The sequence below is a fragment of the Theobroma umbraticum genome, unplaced genomic scaffold, assembly GCF_002168275.2.
Source record: "Theobroma umbraticum cultivar Fairchild unplaced genomic scaffold, ASM216827v3 scaffold_147.0, whole genome shotgun sequence".
NCBI lineage: Eukaryota > Viridiplantae > Streptophyta > Magnoliopsida > Malvales > Malvaceae > Theobroma > Theobroma umbraticum.
In genome coordinates this window covers 1,357,113-1,378,910 of record NW_018397259.1, presented here as the reverse complement: position 1 = coordinate 1,378,910, position 21,798 = coordinate 1,357,113, and the positions used below count along the sequence as shown (strand labels likewise).

General features: G+C 34.0%; 1 protein-coding gene across 1 annotated transcript in view; it reads left to right on the top strand.

Moving 5' to 3' along the window:
- Positions 1-21,798, top strand: part of ABCA1 (ATP-binding cassette A1) — a 29,275-nt gene that overhangs the window by 553 nt on the left and 6,924 nt on the right. Inside the window, exons 2-28 of the mRNA XM_021425989.2 lie at positions 42-121; positions 247-415; positions 1,443-1,522; positions 2,177-2,393; positions 2,854-3,083; positions 3,208-3,268; positions 3,426-3,512; positions 5,393-5,625; positions 5,712-5,826; positions 5,930-6,019; positions 7,554-7,774; positions 7,859-7,971; positions 9,084-9,190; positions 9,383-9,445; positions 10,367-10,453; positions 12,569-12,667; positions 12,757-12,941; positions 13,398-13,452; positions 13,561-13,632; positions 14,300-14,992; positions 15,164-15,342; positions 16,940-17,150; positions 18,431-18,514; positions 20,007-20,048; positions 20,136-20,232; positions 20,637-20,761; positions 20,852-20,956. Of these exons, the coding sequence (XP_021281664.1) occupies positions 42-121; positions 247-415; positions 1,443-1,522; positions 2,177-2,393; positions 2,854-3,083; positions 3,208-3,268; positions 3,426-3,512; positions 5,393-5,625; positions 5,712-5,826; positions 5,930-6,019; positions 7,554-7,774; positions 7,859-7,971; positions 9,084-9,190; positions 9,383-9,445; positions 10,367-10,453; positions 12,569-12,667; positions 12,757-12,941; positions 13,398-13,452; positions 13,561-13,632; positions 14,300-14,992; positions 15,164-15,342; positions 16,940-17,150; positions 18,431-18,514; positions 20,007-20,048; positions 20,136-20,232; positions 20,637-20,761; positions 20,852-20,956 (3,900 nt within the window). The remainder of the gene's footprint in view (positions 1-41; positions 122-246; positions 416-1,442; positions 1,523-2,176; positions 2,394-2,853; positions 3,084-3,207; positions 3,269-3,425; positions 3,513-5,392; positions 5,626-5,711; positions 5,827-5,929; positions 6,020-7,553; positions 7,775-7,858; positions 7,972-9,083; positions 9,191-9,382; positions 9,446-10,366; positions 10,454-12,568; positions 12,668-12,756; positions 12,942-13,397; positions 13,453-13,560; positions 13,633-14,299; positions 14,993-15,163; positions 15,343-16,939; positions 17,151-18,430; positions 18,515-20,006; positions 20,049-20,135; positions 20,233-20,636; positions 20,762-20,851; positions 20,957-21,798) is intronic.

The window sequence follows — 21,798 nt, the reverse complement described above, 5'->3', positions numbered from 1 at the left end:
TATTCTGACTTTTTTTTTCTGATTTCTGTTGGTTGTTGCAGATTTTACTTCCTACGATCGTAATGTTATTGTTAATAGGTATAAGAACACGCGTTGATACCCAAATTCATCCTGCTCAACCGTAAGTCTATTTTTCTGTTTTTACATATTTATTTTGTTCCCTGTTAAGTTATGAAATTTATGAATTTTGACGATTTTTGTTTTTTGGGTGATGAACTGATTGTTATTGAATTTGAATTGGTTTAGGTATATAAGAAAAGATATGTTAGTGGAGGTAGGCGACGGTATATCCCCTAATTTCCAACAAGTTTTGGAATTATTGTTGGCCAAAGGAGAGTATATAGCTTTTGCACCTGATACTCTACAAACAAGGCAGATGATTAACTTAATTTCCATCAAATTTCCCTTACTACAGGTGCTCTTTAATTATTAATTTTTCACTCTTAATTTTTTTTCCAGATTTCTTCTTATATCTGGCATGTAATGATTGTGATTTAACTATGGCTTGGTTTGGTTGATACTTTCACTATTTACTATTTAAAAGTTGCTAAACAGTGATGGTAAATAGTAAATAAAGCAAAATCATAATTGATTAAAAATGAGCAAAACGCATTCAAGCGTGTTTGTTTTGTTCTAAGTAGAAGTAAGATTAGGGGTGTAAATAAGTCAAGTTACTTATGAGCTACTTGTGCTCGATTTGTTCATTGTCAAGCCAAGCTTGAGCTCAAGCTACTCGAGTGATGAGTCGAGCTGAGTTTGAGCTTTTTAATACTCAACTAGAGTGGCTCTCTAGTCTTATCAAGATTTTAAATTTTTTAATAATATTTAATATTTCATTTATTTATATAAATAAAATGGTACATTAATTTACATATTTTCAAGTTTTAGTTGAATTTTGAATTTGAGCTCGAGCTTGAGTGGAGTTTCAAGCACCTTTTTCAAATTGATGATAATTGAGCCTCGATGAGTTGAGCTCGAGTAGCTTGATTATTTTTCAAGCTGAAGCTGAGTACAAAAAAATAAAGCCCGATCAAGCTTAAGCCTTGAGCTTTTTTATCGAGCCGAGCTCAAGCTTGGCACTGTACTAGCTCGTTTAACCCCTTAAGTAAGATAATGCATTTTTTGTTCACAAAAATGTTTATGAGGTCATTGTTGAAATATTTAAATACTTAGGTGGTTTGGTTTCCTCCCATTTCTATTCCTAGGTCAATTCAATGTTTCTTCATATTAATTGTAGATCAAAAACCATAATGTGTTATGAATGTTTGCTAAATTTATTTTTCATTTGGTTCCTTTGCCTGTAGCAAAGTTATAATTTTGCTGTTGCTTGTGGGCCACGATCCCTGTTGTTGAATTTCTCTTTTTACTTTAATTAGAAACTTTTCTGTTATGGCATGCTTTTTACTCACTTACTCTCCTTAAACTTGGTTTCATGCTGGCAGCTAGTTTCTAAAATATACCAAGATGAGCTTGAGCTGGATGCATATATACAATCAGATCTATATGGTACTTGTGATTTTAAGTAAGTTGCCCTCGTTCTATGATGGTACTTATATGAGGTAGTTTGCTGATAGTTATTATCTGCTTCATTAATGACATGAACAAATTTAAGAGAAATAATTGGGGAACATATTATTTCATGACTTCTACTGGGTGCATCAACTTTCCAAGAAGTTTGAAGGACTGTCAAATTAGTAACTAATAATTTTGTGATGGCAGTTGACATTAACTTGAATTGTAGGTAAAAATTAGAACTTAAATGGTTTTACACATTTTTTCATGATTCCCTGCGCATACTGAAATCCTTACATAAATATTGGCCCTTTGTTTTTTATTTTTAAAATATTTTATTTAAATTCATGTAGTTAAACTCATTTTTAATTACCTTGCAAAAAAGAAAACAATGATAAAGTACAAAACCTTCCAGGTATTGATTTGATTCTACATTGTAAGAGTTGTTTATGGTATTGTGTTCTCCTTCTTTTCTTGTATTCCATCTTCTCCATTTTTTAGTATGCTGTTGTTCTTCATTTGCATACATTGGATGTCCTTCATAATCCAACACATCTTTATCTTATATGAGAAATGTTGTTTAATTTTATGGGAAGTCATAGAGTGGTGCTAGGAAATACCATTTCTAAATAAAAGATTTAATTTTGATTTTATCTTGGCCTAGGAATTGCTCAAATCCAAAAATTAAAGGAGCTGTGGTATTTCATCATCAAGGTCCTCAGTTGTTTGATTATAGTATTCGCCTCAATCACACATGGGCTTTCTCTGGATTTCCTGATGTTAAAAGTATCATGGACACTAATGGCCCTTATCTCAATGACTTGGAATTGGGTGTTAATATCATACCAACAATGCAATACAGCTTCAGTGGATTTTTGACTGTACGAATCAATAATTCCTTTTGATAGTGTTTATATTATCACATTAGTTTTCATTCGGTTCATGGCTTTTCTCTGATATTCTTTTACTCAGTTTATGCTTATCCTTAGAGTTGCATGAATACAGAATCATGGATTTTTTTTTCCTTTTTCAGCATCTTAAATCTGAATGAGAGAGAGAAAAGTTATTTTAATGTGCATCATTTATATTAATAATCAAATGTTGTCTTTCTTTTTCTTCCTTTTCACAGAATTGTATGATTTTACATCATTGAAACCCCCCCCCCCCGCCCCTCCCCTCTTAAAATGTCAAATGAGTTCTCTGATTTTGGCTCATGTATTCTGTTTTCTTTTTTTTCAAAATTCTCTTCACTGTGAAGGAAGTTCATCTACTTCAGTTATCATCCCAAATTTGGTGAAATATGTCTTCCTGTGATTGTTGATACTTTTGTACTTACTACAGCTTCAGCAGGTGTTAGATTCTTTTATCATATTTGCTTCCCAGCAAACAAAAACTGGCATTGATAGTGAAAATAGAGAATTTCCACCATTGCACTCAACTGGTGCAACATCATCCCCTGAGTTACCATGGTCACAGTTTAGCCCTACAAAGATAAGAATAGCTCCCTTTCCAACTCGAGAATACACGGATGATGAGTTCCAGTCCATCATTAAGAGTGTCATGGGCCTGTTGTATGTGCCTCCTGAACTTTAATGTCTCTGTATTCATCTTTACTAATTTTACATTAGAAAGGGCATTTTCGTTGTTAACATGTTGACAAGATGTTTCCGGTTGTCCTGCCATTGTAATGAACAGGTATTTGTTGGGATTTCTCTATCCAATCTCTCGCCTAATCAGCTATACTGTGTTTGAGAAGGTTTGTAATGACTATCACAATTACAATTTCCACATAATAAATAACACATCTCTGCCTTTTTTTAATTTTGCTTCTATTTGTTTTCAAGTTTTAACAAGATATTCATTTTTTTTATTTTCTCAATTTGTAAATCTATTTCCAAATTCTCACATTTCAGGAGCAGAAGATAAGGGAAGGTCTTTATATGATGGGCTTGAAAGATGGGATCTTCCATCTCTCTTGGTTCATTACATATGCTTTTCAGGTTAAGTTTTGGTTCTGGACTTCTAGTGAATAGTTGTGTACTTTCCTGTTCTTTGTATATTTGACAGAGTGTGAGGCAGTTTTCTTTTAATTTCTGTTTGAAACTTTTTCTTGATTTAAACTGTTAGGTTAGAAATCTATGAGGTGCTGTTGGTAGGGATCTAGTGCTAGTGGATTAAGCTGGCAAATGATTCATTTGAAATTGGATAAAGTGTTGCTTTTCCTAGATTTAATACTACAAAAAAACCCACTGTGGTGGATGCAATTACTTAAATGAGTATTTTAACCAAACACTTTGGCAAAAGATCCAAAATCTTTATTGGCAAATGACCAAAATGGTCAAAAGAATAAAACGTATGTGTCCCCTTTAGGCATGTGTCAGGCAAAGGGTGTGCAGCTTATGAACAGTGCTGCCTTGGTTGAGTTTTAAATGGTGTTATAGATTATCAAATTAATTATTCTTTGAGCATCTTAAACCATAGTAGCTTTAGAAGTCAGGAGTAAAAAGCCCATTGGCGGTGTGGTAATAATTCTAGTAACAATTAAAACAATCCCTTCCCTATCCAAAATTCACATATATCAATTGAAGAAATAATCTCCCTAGTTAGAGTATTAGACGCATTTAAACTTATTAATATGTATAGATTTGATAAAAATTGACATTCAATTGTAGCATGTTAAGTGGCAGAAAGTAATTTAGTCATACCCAGTGGAAAAGCTTTTTGGTTTTGGAATGGGACATATGAAATCCATGAGGCCTGTCCTCTTCATAATTGGGACTGCTTCTTGGACTCAAACTGGTGTTTCAATGGGACGTTATTAATTTTGGTCGCCTTGATATTGTGGAATTTTAAATATCTGAATTAGTTGAGACCTTAATTTAGACAGGAATGCTGTATGTTTTTTCTGTGGTATGGTGCTTAATTTACTTTCAGCATGCAACATGTAGTGTGCAGTAGCATACATCTAAATTTGAATGCTTTTTAACGTATAGTTCATGAAAGGAGTGCATTGTTTGTCATCTTTTTAATCTGTAATTAAAGATGTCCAAATGTGTCAGTTATTTGTGCATTTTCTTAGTTTCAGATTTAGACATTAAGGTCAAGGAAACAGAGTTGCTTCAATGATGAGAACCACTTCATTCCAAAATCTGTTAGGGGCATTATTCTTGCATTTATATATATCATCAAGAAAGTAGACTTTTTTGCTTAAGCAGCCCCCTTGCTATCTATAGTCTCCTGAACCTAGATGAAGTTGATCCTTGTTTTCTGCTACTATTTTCTTTGTAATACTACTTGCAGGCATGGTGGTGTCTTTGAAATATTTATTAAATCTGTCTTCTGAAGACGTTGGTATATGGCATGGATTGCAAAAATTTGACGATAGTGGTGGCACTAGTAAGACAATATGTAGATGGTTTTGATAGGTTCTTTTCATGTGGTCAGTCTTGCTTCAGCAATGATTTTTAGTGGTTGATTAGGAAAAAATGAAAAAAAAAGGAAGCAGAGGTGGCAATGGGAAGAGACTTGTAAGATATTCCTATACAACACATGTAGGTTAAAAAAGTCGGTAGAATTATTTGACATAAGCCCTTTTCATGATTTTGAACAACCTTGTGTCAAGTGTGTTTCTATAGTCCAGCTATGCTATGGCATTGTAAGTTCAGTTTTACTTTTGTCAATCTACACCTACCTTAGTAGAGAGCTGGAAGATGCATAGAAATTGTGATTAATATAATTATTTTCATGCTTTTTGAACTTGATTCTTTTAGTTGCTAATTTTGGATTTATGTATCTAAAATTGCTGATGTGGTTGGTGAGTAGTCTCGGGGATCTTTACTTCTGGGACTCTGATGTTGATGTAATTTGATTTTATTTGCAGTTTGCTATTTCATCCGGTATCATTACAATTTGTACCATGGATAGCCTTTTCAAGTATAGCGATAAGACAGTGGTGTTTGTGTATTTCTTTGTATTTGGACTCAGTGCGATCATGCTATCATTTTTGATCTCTACGTTCTTCACACGAGCAAAAACAGCTGTTGCAGTGGGAACTCTTTCTTTTCTTGGGGCCTTCTTTCCATATTACACTGTCAATGATGAGGCAGTTGCTATGTAAGTACTTGTGCAATGGACAGATCTTATACTTTCGATGTTTTGTTTCAACTTGTTGTGATTGCAATTAGCGTGTTCTACTACAGGATATTAAAGGTCATTGCCTCTTTTCTCTCCCCTACGGCCTTCGCTCTTGGATCAATTAATTTTGCTGACTATGAACGTGCTCATGTAGGACTTCGTTGGAGCAATATATGGAGGGTGTGTTCTGAATGAGTGCATTTTTCTGCTGCTAGTTACTTTATTTATTGTCTTGTTTATTATTTTTAATTTTTTTATGTGTCTTAAAAAATTGTTGATGTAGGCATCTTCTGGAGTGAACTTTTTGGTTTGCCTTTTAATGATGATGTTTGACACATTGCTATACTGTGCAGTTGGTCTCTACCTAGATAAGGTATATCTTTGAACACCTAATTTTTCTTTTTCTCTTTGATTCAAGGGTTTTTAATTTGTGTCAAGTGATATCTCATTAGACTGTTTGTTTTTGTTCATTTAGTGCATATTTCTGCTGATGATAGATTTAAAACATTGTTCTAACATGACCTTCTCGCTTTACGTTTCAAATGTAATGACTTTTTAAGTCCCAAATAATGGCAGCACAAGGGCGGCTGGGTTGAATTGTACGACTAAAGTCCAAGAAAAGATTGCGAATTCTCAAACCAAAGTAAACTGTATGGATTACGTGAAATGCAGTAAATAGGGAGTAAAGAGAGATTAAGGGTGAATATTTGGTCTTCCTCTTGACCTATGTCCTTTACCTTGACACTCCAACTCCAAGTTATGGATTTCCTGAACAATCCCTCTTAAAACTGAACCATAGCTTGGATTTTAAAAGATAAAGCAGAATCTTCACAATCATACTTTATTCTAGATCAAAATGTAACCTTTTTGATTTGAGCTTATTTGCCAAAGCTCAATCCCATAACTGTTCTACTCAAAAGCCAGCTTCAATGACTTTTCACTTGATTTGATATACAATCTTTGCTACATCTTGTTGCTATTTTTCTTTTCTTTTTAATCTTACTTGAAAACTTCTATTAGAGAGATTTTCCAAGTGTTGGCATGCTCATTGTTTGTCTTGAGTATTTTTGCGGTGATCAATCTTTGGCTTTCAATTGTGATGGTTGGAAATTTTCAACTATGCTTTGGTTTGTGACAACAGGTTATTCGAAGTATCTGTCATCATTTTCTCAAATTTAGGCTTAGAAATACCAGGTTATTCACACTTGATAACATGATATTCAACCTCAATATCAGGCTATTTATGTGAATATTTGGATGGTTCATGTCAAAAGAACTTTTAACAAAGAAATTCTTGTCACAAGTGATCAAATCAAACCGTCAAAGTAATAAGATCAAACTATCTTTTACTAATCCTGCCACATTATCAAAATATCAAATCAATGAGTGTAAACCCTGCACAAATCACAAACTATACTAGCATCACTTGGACAGTTTTGTTATCATCAAATAAAACCAATGGTTTCAACAATTATTTGTGTTGCAATATTTTTATCAAGATAGTGTCTTTTTCAAGTTGACAGCTTGTCGCATGAAGTTTGGTTGTTATGTTTAGTTTTGCCATTGATGGAAATTAGGGTTGTTCCTAAGTTGTAACAATTGATCTTGAGAAGGGATTATCATTGTTTACAATGTATCAGGTATATCTTGGTATGATTGATGTCTTTTATTTAGAATGATAAATGGTCATTGAAGGTCAACATTTTGAACCTAGTATCTCTTAGAATATTTTATGATGTACCAATTATATAACTTGCTTAATTAAGCAGCTGTGTGAGCTGAAGGTATTCTCATGGTTAACGTTGGTTGACAATTATCTTACATGGAAGTATGGTCACTATGCCTAGTTTACCTTTTCTAGTGTATTTTGTGTAAAATGAAATCTGCTGAAATGTTCCTTTGATCAGGTCCTTCCCAATGAAAATGGAGTGCGTTATCCTTGGAACTTTATATTTCACAAATGCTTTTGCAGAAAGAAAAGTACCATAAAACATCATGTTTCCTGTTATGAAGTAAAAGTTAATGATGTGATCTCCAAAAGGAAGAGTATCATTCCAGGAAAGGATGTGTCTGGACCTGCTTTGGAAGCCATAAGCTTGGAAATGAAGCAACAAGAGATTGATGGCAGGTACATGTACTGAAACTAGTACAATTCCTTGTTTTTGTTCATTTTGATTTGTTTTACCTCTAAAATATCATGTTAGACATGCAGATGTATCCAAATAAAGGACCTACATAAGGTTTATGCCACTAAGAAGGGGAAGTGCTGTGCTGTTAACTCATTAAAGCTAAACTTGTATGAAAACCAGATTCTAGCTCTCCTTGGTGAGTATGCTTTACTTCCACACCTCAATATCTGTCACCTCCTTGGCCTTTCCCAACCCATCACTCCTAAAGACGGTTCTTGTTAGCTCTTGGAGGTTGTGCTATGGTCATGGCTGTGTTTAATGGCGTGTTTGAGTTTAGGAGCAGTTGCGGGAGCTGCCCTCTTTTGTTATGTCCAACCACTGGATAGAACAAAATGAAGAAAAATCTTCGATAAGCATGCTGTTTAAGCATTTTATATTTTAGTATATTCAGCACTTGCAGTTACCGGGTGTGTGAGTTTCATTAAACATTTAAAAGTTATCTGAGTTTTCTCTAGGAGAAAAGAACATGTAGGTCAGAAATCAACTCAGTTAGCTGCATTTATATAGTCGTATATACCCTTTATATGTGATGCTTTAGTTGCACCCTACATAACATCTTGTTTTTCTTTTCTTCTTTATAACTCTTTTATTTCAGCATTCCCTTTTGGTAGAATTAATAAGAAGCATGTCCATGTAGTCATGAATACATTTGACATCTCAATGTTGCATTTGATGATGTGGATCCTGAAATTGCATTGTTAAAAGAAATTTTTTGGCTGGCATAAAATGTTTTTGAAAGTGTAAACTTCTTCAAGATTAATTATTTCATTACCAATTGCGCCTTTTTTTTTGGGTACTCAAAAAGGTGGCTTCTTTTTGAATAGAACATCAGTATTGCAAGTTTGGAAGTTTCATTAAGGATAATATTTCTATTAGGACTGAACTTGTGTGAAGAAAATTTGGTTACTTGAGAAAGAACCCTTACACTGGATGAGCTAATATTAGTTATTTACATTTTGTAACTTTTTTTCTTTGAAAATGATCGAGAGGTCAACAAACTTTTATCAACCCCTAACTGGTTGTTCAAGTTTTTTTCTTTATAGAATTGTGTTTCCTTATCTTTGCACATTTTTAAAACTACATACGTGGTGGAAGAAGTCCAAAGTCATTTCTGCCTCTTTATTGATGACATGTTGGAACATTTGCAGCCTTATCAAACTGTGGTCCTCAAAAGGAAAAATATCTTTCTGCCTTTCATAGATGGATAATTTTGGTTTGTTCTACTGATTTTATGCTGTTATGTTGAAGGCCACAATGGTGCTGGTAAAAGTACAACTATATCAATGCTTGTTGGCCTTCTTCCCCCAACGTCAGGGGATGCTTTGGTGTTTGGAAAAAGTATTCTAACACACATGGTATGTTGTTTTTCCTTAGTATTTTCTTAGTTGATCAATGTAAAAATTATTTAAATCAATAAGTTTTATTGGTATGTTTTTTTTTCTCTCTTTTTTCTGCTTCTTTCTTCTTTTCCCAATCTCTTTTGTTTCTTTTGCAGTTAAAAGTGATTCTGTTTCTAATATTGTTGTTATTGTGAATCTGCCCTGTAGGATGAGATACGTAAGGAATTGGGGGTCTGTCCGCAAAATGATATCCTTTTCCCTGAATTGACTGTAAGCGAGAATCATCTTTTAAATTTGAATTTGTAAAATCTGTAGTATTTGTTAGGTAATTAAATTGTTTTATATTTAGCTTTTTAAATGCGCATATAAAGTGTTAAAAATTTTCTTCATGCGTGAGTGAATGTTATTTCAAGTGAAGTTTTGGATTGTATGGTGGAAGAAAATAAGCTTCTGCTTCATGGGAGCTATTCTAGTATACATCTGCTTGATATAGTTTTCTTCTCATGTCTTATTGCTTTGCATGTTCTATCCTTTTTGTCATGTGCCTAGGAATAAGCTTTGTAGTCTTATAGGTTTGGATGTGGGTTCATTTCAAACTCTGTTCAGTTCTGATTAATTTTCTTTCATTACTTACTAGATGCCACCAGTAATATTTTAGGTCACTTGATGAACATTATGTTTATAACATCTTTTTATATGCATGTAGATGTGCATACATGCATCCATAATATCCATAAATAAGTGCACAAATATAGATTTGCCCACTCAATCTTACTCATACAGGTGTATTTCTATGTTGCTCGGACTTGGGAGTGAGCGTAAGACATAGGTTGTGTCTGACATGGTGTGTTCAATTTTTCTAAGTGTTCACTTATAGTTGGAGTGTCAAGGTCTCAGAGCTCCTTACAACAATTCTTTTAGGCCTCTTCCGGTGCCATCTATGGAAGTTAGGCTGCTTAAATTTTGTGACCATAGAGTAATTCATGTAAACTAGCTCTAACCCTGTCAACGACCCTTTTGCCAATATTTTCTGATAGAATACAAGTTACTTTCTCTCTTTTCCTTTTTAAGAACTCTAGATTTCCAAAATTTGTTATAGTTGCTTGATATCTCTTCATTCTTTAAAATTTCTAATTGGTAAATGTGCTGATCTGAAGTAGCAAAATTGACTTGGTTGATTTTGTTTTTCAGGTGAGAGAGCATTTGGAAATGTTTGCCACATTGAAGGCTGTGAAGGAAGATACTTTGGAGAGTGCTGTAACTGAGATGGTTGATGAAGTAAGTTCCTGTCCGCCTTGCTGGATTTTTGTCCACATCTTTACTTGATATTCTGAATCATTAGTTTGTTCTTGAAGAAGCAAAAGGAGATTTTGTTATTTTGAAATTCTATAATGGTATGTTTGGTAACATGAAATTCGGGGGAGTGGATTTGGATTTGGTTTGTTATATAATTGTGAGGGATGAAGGTAAACATTATCTAAAAAACTATTCCAACTATGTATTTGAGAGGGCATAATAAGTAGATGAATTTCAAATTCCCTAAAGCATTAAGGTATTCCAAATCCATCAGAAAATAGAGATCTAGCAAATCCATAAATTTGAAAGAAAAAATCAAGAAAGCCATGTTTTTATGAATTCTATCGCCCACTTTTATATTAATTTGAAATCCAAATCCCTTCTTTCAACGCAGTCTAATATTAGGTTAATTAGCTTTTTTTACATTTTTGGTCCTCTATATTATGGCAGGTTAAAAGGAATTTTATCGTATCATGCATTGGATGTTTGAAATCAATGGACTCGTGGAATTAGTGTACTAAATTAGAATATTGAGGTAAATGTGTGATAATGCCAGGAGAGTAGAACAAGAAATGGAAACTTGAAATCAGTTGAAAATAAACTAAAAGAAACATGATAAGAGAGGTTTCCTTGTGCAACATATCCTGGTAATGCCCTGGTCCAGAGGGTTCATTTGGCACAAATAGGGAGTAAGGAGGGGTATAGGTGGATCAAAGAACAGTTATCGTGGAGAGTAATCAATTGATTGAGGTGAACTTATTCTTAATGGTTAATATGGTTGTTTAAAATCTTATCGAAGGTTCTGTAATTGCTTCTGACCTGTGTCATTATGTTAAAATTGATAATTAGTGTTTCTTAAATATTATGACTAAGATTTTGTAATAACTTGATGCATCAGGTTTGTACTGTATTAAAATAGAGTGGTTGGGAAAACAGTGGTTTCATTTGTTGGATAGTATTCCAGATTATTATTGGTTTGCTTTGTCTTTTGCAAGTAAGGCTGATATGTGGCTTGGATTGATCTCAGCCTTTGTAGTAGCTAGACTGACTTGATATTACCATGTTAAATTGCAACCATTCTTGGTGAAGTTCAACTAAACCACAGAAACAGTAACTTCCTGACTACTCTGCTATTTAAGGTTGTAGGTTGATCTAATTCGAGTCAGATACACCTATGATTAATTGGTTTTAGGTTAGATGCCTTAAACCTGGAATTAGGGCTCATTTCTTTGTTGCTTCAATTGTTATTTGTTGTTTGTCATATTGTAGTCTTTTACTTTTATTTCTCTTAAGTTCCTAATATTGGGTTAGCATGTGAGGAAAGCTATGTGGTGTTATCTCACTTTGTAAAATTTGAGATTTGTTGCCTTATAATACAATAGGGTGTTTCCATTATGGGCATTTTGTTAGGTGTTTTAGTGAAGTCAATTGGGATCATTAGCTTTTGCTATCTTTCTCTGCTGGATATATGATAATCGGGTTATGATTAATTGGCTTTGGGTGTTGACTTTTCAAGTCAGTTTAGGTTGGATGGGCTCAGTTGGTTAGTTATTGCCACCTTTAGGTATGAGCAAAATGACCAACTTATTTTAATTAAGGTTGGGTTTCTCTATTTATCAACACTACAAAATCAATGTCTGGTTCATTAAGTTTATTGCTGTAGAGAGTCATGTTTTCGAACTCATTATGGGTGATTTTTTACTCTTATCTATTGGGCTCATATTCTATGCATAATATTAATTGATTGAACCTGGCTGCGTCGTATAAATATGTATTTGTGGACTCTGAGATTTCGGAAATGAACTGTTTTATATGATAGGATCTGAACCAATCAATTTCAGTTTAAAAAAAAAATTGTTCTATACAATTCTTGGGGTTATACATAACAAAAACTTACTACTTTTTGGGGGAGAAAATATTAATTGAATCTTATGGCAATATGTTTTAGATTCTTTTAACAAAAAAAAAAATCTGTTATGCTTCCTTGTCACGACATTGAAGTCCAGAGGACCTGTCACATGCTCTCTCTCTCCCCAACCATCTATCTATTACTGTTCCTTGGATGGTTACATTTTTAACTTCAATTGTCATTGTCAGGTTGGTTTAGCAGATAAACTGAACACTGTCGTGCGGGCACTCTCTGGTGGTATGAAGAGGAAATTGTCTCTTGGAATTGCATTGATAGGAAACAGTAAGGTGTGAAAATGTTCCATGTCACGATTGCAATTTCTTGATTCTGGAAGTTGTCTTTGTTAATTCTTGTTTTTCTTTTATTCTTGTTTCAGGTTATTATTCTTGATGAACCTACCAGTGGAATGGATCCATATTCAATGCGTTTGACCTGGCAGTTAATAAAAAAAATAAAGAAGGGAAGAATAATATTACTAACAACACACTCAATGGATGAGGCTGATGAACTAGGGGATCGGATAGCCATCATGGCTAATGGTTCTTTGAAATGCTGTGGAAGGTTCATTCTTGTTAACCACATGTTTTCTCCGTAAAACCTGTTTGTCTGAAAACTTTTTCTTGAAAGAAATCAGAAATTAGGCATTACGTATTACATTTTCCTTTTAACTAAATAACGGAGACATATAATTCGAGCTATTGCTCTCTGAAAAAGGTTTCAAATTATTTGAATGTCTAGGAGTTTGTTGACTTCTGCAAGCCTGTGCTGACACTTTATGAGTCATCTTGGTGAAGGGCCACTTAAGGCTTAGAAAAATGAAAAAAACCTTTTGATTTCTTTTACCTAACTACTTGTTCTTCCTTTTTCTTTTGTTTTTCTCCCCCCTGATACATTGAAATTCTTCTTTTTACATTTGATTATAGACTAAAAAATTGTACAAAATCTGTTACTTTTTGTTATTTTCTGGGATATATTTTAACATTGCTTCCATATTTTCTAATGCTTATTTTTCAATAGCTCCCTTTTCTTGAAGCATCGGTATGGGGTTGGTTATACCCTTACATTAGTGAAGGTTAGTTTCTGGTTCTGCTTTTTTTCGTTTTTTCCTTTATCTTGTCGAACAATTACTTATATATTTTCATTACATCCTTGGTGGTCTCTTTATTCTTTTTCCTCTCAGTCTGCACCAACTGCTTCTGTAGCTGCCGATATTGTTTATCGTTATGTTCCATCAGCAACATGTGTAAGCGAGGTATTCATGTGCTTTTATACTTAATTGTGTTTCTTTTAAATAAATTTAATGTTAAATCTAAGGAGTATTCATCTGTTGTAGCATCCAATCTGTGAACATCTCTAATTCGTAATGGGCTAATTATCTTATTTTATTTGTCTTGTCAATCATTATGTGGATAATATGGCTAGTATTTTCCTCAGTAAGTTTGAATTATTTAGGAGTTGGCAGATATTAACTTTGATTATTGTTTACCTTTATGTCTGTTATTGAGTGCATGCGATTTCTTGGTTTTACACGTAAAGAAGCCAGAGTGGAAAAAAAAGAAGAAAATGCAGAGATATTTTTCTGTGCTATGATGTGATGGGCTTTTTTACGGCATATAATATTTTCTCAATTGAATTTTTTGCAAATGCTCAGAGTTAAGTGTGATAAATTATTCTTGTAGTTATAGCGTTTCTGTGCCCTGAAAACATTTCTGTAATACTATTTCTATCTTGTGCCAGCAAAAAGTGTAAACAGTTGAAGAAATAGAAGAAAAGCAGCTAGCCATAATTAATGGACTTAGTGGAAGTAGCCCGTAATTTAGAATTCTCTATCTGTATTTTAGTTCTGGTAATAAAACCTGACTCCTGGAAAATCTATATATGTTCTATATTGCATAATATAATTGTTAATTGCCTTCCAGGTTGGAACTGAAATTTCCTTCAAGCTTCCTCTGGCATCTTCATCAGCTTTTGAAAGTATGTTTAGGGAAATTGAAAGTTGCTTGGGAAGATCAGATTCTACAGAAACAAGTGTTAGCGAGGATAAAAGTTATCTTGGCATTGAAAGTTATGGTATATCTGTTACAACCTTGGAGGAAGTGTTTTTGAGAGTTGCAGGGTGTGACTTTGATGAAGCTGAATCTGTTAAGCAGGGAAATCATTTTGTTTCACCTGATATCCCTTCTCATGAGCAAATGCCCAAAAGAGTTTCCTATGCTAAGCTTTTGGGAAGTTATAAAAGTATTATTGGGGTCATATCTTCCATAGTGACCAGAATTTGTGGTTTATTTGTTGCTATGTTTCTAAGTTTCATACACTTCTTGAGTATGCAATGCTGCAGCTGTTGCATGATTTCAAGGTCAATGTTTTGGCAACATTCTAGGGCATTACTTATAAAGAGGGCAGTGTCTGCTCGAAGAGACCGCAAAACAATTGTTTTCCAGCTTTTGATTCCAGTGATCTTCTTGCTTTTGGGACTTCTTTTTCTCAAGCTTAAGCCACATCCTGATCAGCCGTCTGTGACCCTCACTACTTCACATTTTAATCCTCTTTTAAGTGGTTCTGGTGGTGGTGGTCCGATTCCTTTTGATCTATACTGGCCTATTGCAAAGGAGGTTTGTTATTCATAGTTTATTTTCTTGTCATGAGTTCTATTTTCTGATTTCATTAACATGACTGGAGTTGTATCCTGCTAAAAGGTGTCAGTACTTTTGGCTGTCATGCTTCTCTTGATAAGTGATTTCACAAGAAAGCAATATTCCTCTCTCAAAAGCTATCTACTGCAGGTCACAAAGTATGTTAAAGGAGGATGGATTCAAAGTTTTAAACAGACTGCATATAAATTTCCTGATTCAGACAGGGCTTTAGCTGATGCTGTTGAGGCAGCAGGACCAGCTTTAGGACCAGTTTTACTTTCAATGAGTGAATATCTAATGTCTAGCTTTAACGAATCATACCAGTCAAGGTACATTTTCTGTAATCAGTAAATTAGTTACTTATATTGTTTTTTCTGTCTTTTCTTGAGATGGCATAGGATGTCTTATTTGATGCTAATTATGTTTCATTTGTGTGAGAAGCATTCAATTATTTGTAGCATGCAAAATCCATCTCTCTGCATGATTATGCCCTGCCAAAAGCATTTATTCATCATATTTTCCACATTTAATTATCTGTAGCTTTTGAATTTCATCTCTTTCGGGGTTTAGTAAACCATAATTAAAGCCTTTATATATTATTGCTTGATCTGTTTTCAGTGCTGTAGATTTATCTTTATGCCTCATACAAAATGCCCCAATCTTTTCTATTTGTTGTTAGACATGTCAAACCTTTTAATGATTTTAATTGGCGTGGAATTGTATGTTTTGAGCTCATAGGTTCCACTATATCTCGAAGTGGTAGCACATTTTCCTCTTTGTACCTTTTTTCTTTTTAATTAAGTTTGTCAATTCTGGTTTTATATCTTTTTAAGTGGTATCATATTAGATTAAAAATATTTCTAAGATTCTCCTAAGAGCATTTGGTGCATACATCTTCATGCCTGTTGATGTGCACCAAACTTCTGATAGTACAACCAGTGTAGTGGTCTTGCAGTTAATGCCCGGGTATTGTGTCTGTGGGGGCTAAGCTAAAACATACAAGAATAGTGGGCAAGATTTGATTCTTGGTATAAGGATATGAACTAAGTACAATCTATTAGATGTTTTCAAATCAACTGGACCTTATAATATGTTAAAAGGATTTATGTGACTGGTCGTAAATACTGTCATAAAGTCATAATATGTACATGTGCCTGGAGTTTTCTATTTAATATGGTGGAAGGTCTTCTGTTGGTAAGTTGGTTATCCAAGTATATTTTCATAAAATGAGCAGTGTTGGTAAAAACAGGGATGACAGGTTTTGCTTTGTTTGGACAGTAAAATGTTCAAGAAGGAAGAAATAAATTGGTGGAAAGGTGGAGGGGTACTAAACAAATAGGAATTATCTATCAGTCATTTGTAATCTAGATTTAGGAATGCCCTGGTGGGAATAAAGGAGTTAACACAGAAATAGTAAATCTAAGAGATGAAAAAAAAAAGGTAAAAAGGACTTTGTTGCATGTGGCACAAAAGGAAGGTGTTACTCAGTATACAGGAGAATTTAGAAAAGAACTCATGTAACCAAGCCCATGTAGTTTGATGAAGGCTTTTGTTGAGTTAAGTTCTTTTATCATTCTCTTTCTCTTTAGTTGAGTGATTTTAACTGATTCATCCCAAAATAATTAAATACCTATCTTATTGATTGGCAAGTCATTTTGAAATTAGCAATATCTCCAATTTGTTTTCACATGCCTTTCTCGTTTTGTTCAAATAAGGGATAAATTAATCTATACTCTTTGCTCTGGTTTCAGCCTATACTATCTTATGCTGAAAAACTGTGCCTAAAAACTGTTGTTCCCGTGTTTTCTTTCATCATGTTTGAGTATTCTAAATGTGAGGAAAGCTACTGGAATTCCAATAACTCTTTTTAGGCATGTATGTCACTTTTTTGTTTTAATATAATTATTTTTGTGTATGTTTGGGTAGGTATGGGGCTGTTGTGATGGATGATGTGTATGAAGATGAGAGTTTGGGATACACTGTACTACACAATTGTTCTTGTCAGCATGCTGCTCCAACTTATATCAACTTGATGAACTCTGCAATTCTTAGGCTTGCTACCAATGACAAAAATATGACAATTCGAACACGCAATCACCCTCTGCCAATGACAAAAAGCCAGCGGTTACAACATCATGTATGCTTCTTACCTCATATTAACATAAGCAATCCAGCTTCATAACATTATAAGTCATGCTATAAGTGTAGTAAAGATCTAAACATGTGGTTCTTTTGACATATGTTTACATCCTGTGATATTGTTTGGCTAATTTCTTGTAAATTTCTATTTAAAATAACTCCCACTGTGATTAAATTTAGGGTATCCTAGATGTTTAAACATAACAGAGATCTCTCTACCTCTGTTTCTGGTGTTAGGTTGGATGTCATGTCTTAAAATTTGACATTCTTGCTTTTTGAAAAGAAAAATTGAGATAAGTTTTTTAGTAATTTTGATTTATGCCCTTCTTATTATTGACAAATTGGCACGAGGAATGCCTCTGGGAGAAGTAGTGGGGAGGGATAATAAAACCATTGTAAAAATGTATAGTGGTTTTATAGACATGTAAATTCTTTTCTTTCCAAAATTACAAATTAAAGAAATGAATATTGATATTTTTGTTTTGTGCCATCTTAATATTGACAAAAGACTGCAGTGAATTCCAACGGAGAAAAAAGTGGGAGGGCTAATAAAATATTTGAAGCATGCACATAATGGTTCTAGCATGCACACACAAGTGTTATAATCTCTCTCTCTCTCTCTTTGGGGGTGGAAGGAAGGAGGGGTTCCTTTGACTTTATTGGATGGGAAGGTTAAGTGGCCACCTTTCTGACAGAAGGTCAAGTGCCAGAAATGTATTCATGGATGGGGATAGGATACTTTGAGCCATTCCATCCATCTTAATATTGACAAATAACTGCTGGGACTTCGCAAGAAAGAAAAGCTGGGAGGGCAAATAAACTGTCCAAAGAATGCCCATAATGGTTCTAACATGCACACACCTATGTGTATAATCTCTCTCTCTCTCTCTTTCTCTTGGGGAGGGATGGAGGGGTTATCACATAGACTAGGTTGGATGGAAAGGATAACTGGCCACCTTTCTGACAGAAGTACAAGGTGTATTTATGGATGAGGATAGAATACCCTGAGCCATTCCATCCATTGATGCTTTACAATAAGCATCTTTCTATTATTGAATACATGTGGGCTTTGCATTTAAGATAATATTTTATATACATGTTTGCAAGTTTGCCTAACACACCCCAAAAAAATATCTCAAGTGTATTTGTTTTGCAGTTCGTTAGCCTAGATATTCAATTTTAAACAGCATGTGGCCACTCATTGACATTTTGTTTCTTTCATTTTTTTCAACTGGTCTTGCTGGATATTCACTTTGAATTATCATCTGAACTTTTCAGGATCTGGATGCTTTCTCTGCTGCAATTATTGTTAGCATTGCCTTTTCATTCATTCCTGCTTCCTTTGCTGTTCCCCTTGTAAAGGTATAATCCTAGGTGGTTTTCTGAGTATTCTACAAGATTGTGGCATCATAAAATACTTGGTTGTTATTCTCAATAAGCAGAAATTTGGGGAAAGACAAAGTTTTTTGCCTTTCTTGAAGATTCAGCTAGCCCCTGCCTTTTATTGGGTCATTTTTTTTAGTGATTGGAGATAAGATTAAAAGAAAAGGCAAAAGAGTGGCAACTTTCTAGATATTCCATATTCATACAGAACTTTCACTTGCTCCTTAAAGAAGGAACTTCATTCAGACTGCTAGGTTTGGTCATGTGTTATATAAAATTTACTAGTCAGTTATGTTGTTCCCTTACGAATCTTTTCCAGATTATTTTGGCTGTTAACTATCTCCAGAATTTCATATAGAATCAATACAGTTCAGGCGTTTACTGCTGATCTGTTGAGATGTCTGCATAGAAGTATTTTGATGATTGATTTTTCTAAATTATGACCTGAGTCTATATTGTATATGCTCTTTCTAATTCGTTAAAATGGTTTTGATTTGAAAAGGAGTTAAGAAACTCAAACTGAAGCAGGAGAAGAAACCTTTCCTTTTTCATTTAACCCAAACAGACAGTGTAGCACTGCATTTATGCAGGCATATTAAACATATACAATTCATTGCTCCATTCTTATTTTCTCTAGCTCCCTTACCCCCTCCTGAAAAGGAGGACAAAAAAGCACCATAACCTTTTGTCTGTTTACGCTTCTTTATATTCCTCTTCATATTCCAACAGCACTAAACTTTTTCCTTTCTCTGGGTACTTTTCCTATTTGACAGCTCCATGGAGCAGGCTTCTTCCGTGCAACATATCATTATGGTTTGCACCACAGCTATCCTGCTTAACTTGGGTTTGGTTCCACCAGCCCAAAGTCTATTAGCCAATTTCCCTTACTTTTGGTTGAGATGTCGTTGCAATTATAAATTTCATAATGCCACCTTTGGCCCATGCAAGTGTTCCCAGGAATCAGGACCATAGATTATGCATTCTATTGCCCGTATACACATCAAATCTCTGAGGGTGCCCCCTGATTTCTTGTTCCCTAGGAGAAATGTTTAGTCCATATGTAGTCATGAGGATTTTGACCTTTTTTATATTACTTAACTGTCAAGCACTTTTATTTCTGCTTTTGCTTCCTCTGTACTGTTCTCTGTCTACTTACTTCTGTTGATCACCTCACTTTTATTGGGTGCAGTCCTTTGCTGCAATTCTTAGTTTTTATTCCACCAGTAAAAACCCTTTCAGTTATATGTATAACCAATAAAAAGTCTGTTCCATGTCTCTAGATGAGATAGTTTAGTTCTGAAACACCAACTTATTCCTTGCTTTGTATTGAAAATTATTCACCTATCTTCTTATGTACCATAGACAATTCTGTGCCATTGAAACTTATGACCAGCACTTACGTCCACCTTAAAACTTGCATATTTTGTGGCTTATAGTCTGTCCCTGATTTCTGCTGTTTTATTTGATGCAGGAACGTGAAGTTAAAGCTAAGCACCAACAACTGATTAGCGGAGTACGTTTTACTTTACAAAAGAATCCAGCTAAATTTGTTTAGAAAGTACATTTTGATATTTATTTCATGATAAAATATTTTGCTCAGGTTTCAGTAATTTCATATTGGGTTTCAACGTACATATGGGACTTCATCAGTTTCTTATTTCCTTCAACTTTTGCCATAATTCTCTTCTATGTGTTTGGTATGTTCCTATGCTTGCATTCCTGACTACATTATTTTCATGTAAGCACACATGCATGGAAAAATGTTTCATATTATTGATTATTAGTAGAGTCATGCATTCCTTAACATGTTGATTCTTAAAAAGAAAACTATTACTGGGATTTATACTAACAAAAAGAGTTGTCACTAAGTACCTTTTACTATGATTGTGTGACTATAGATATAGGTTCATATCCAGCCTTGTGACTTTTGACACTTGTTGCTTGACACATGAGATATAAAATGTGACTGAATGAGTTATCCTTGTTTTTTTCCCTTTCATATCCTCACTTTTTAATGCAGCTTTATCTTGTTTAATGATCATTTTACCTCTCTTTATCTTTTGAAGCTTTTACTAAATTGCAAGATAATTGGGGTCTGTAGGTCTTGATCAATTCATTGGAAGAAGTTTCTTGCCAACAGTCATCATGTTTCTGGAGTATGGGCTGGCAGTTGCGTCATCTACATATTGCCTTACTTTCTTCTTCTCTGACCACACTATGGCTCAGGTAGGGTAACATTGTTGTCTCATTCTTTTATCCTCACTATTTAAGACTGAAAGTTTGGTATTGACATAAACATTTGTCTTGTTTGGGCAGAATGTGGTTCTCTTGATCCACTTTTTCACAGGACTCATTCTCATGGTCATCTCATTTATTATGGGGCTTATAAAGACAACTGCTAGTGCAAATTCTTTTCTGAAGGTCGGTTTCCTTGATGCTTACTATTTACTATTTCAGTAGTTAGATTATCAGTTCCAATGCTGGTCTCTGTTGGAGAGCAATCAGAAGTAACATTCTTTCTACTTTTTCTTTATATCACCAATTTCTATCATCAAAATCAATCTGATTATTATTACACACTCTCAGCTAGTGAGCCAAATCTTGACATTCAAGTTTAGTTGTAGTTTCAATCTTCTAGTGATAATAAATTTTACTAAACTGAAACTGACACGTTTGCAATTGTGGAAGTTCACTCACAGGGTTTTCAAGATAATTGATTTTCTTATTTTGTTTTTGGGAATTCATTAGCTGTCATGTCAGCAATAATTCAGCAGTTTTTGTATGCTTAAACATAGTTTCAAGTGTCAGTGTTTAGTGGACAATCTTTGGAAGTCTCTCTTAAGAGAATAGATCTAATCTTATGAAAGTATAAATTACTACTAATAAAGGCTTATGGTATGATATAAAACCACATGACTACTGCTTCTATTATGTAAATCATTCCAAATGTTGGTCAAAATATTGATTAGAGACTAATTAATCAGGGCCATTGAAGATAATAGATAGAAATGAATGCATATAGGATAAGGTGAAAGGCTGATTTGAAGGCTTATTGGAGCATACCTTAAATATTGGATACTCATATATGATATACAACCACATCAATCCTGCTTCTATGATGTAAATCATTCCAAATGTTGGTCAAAATATTGATCAGAAACTAATTAATCAGGGACAATGATAGTTAAAAATGAATGCATAATAGATAAGATGAAAGACCTATTTAAAGGCTCACTGAAGCATGTTTTCATACTTAGATTATT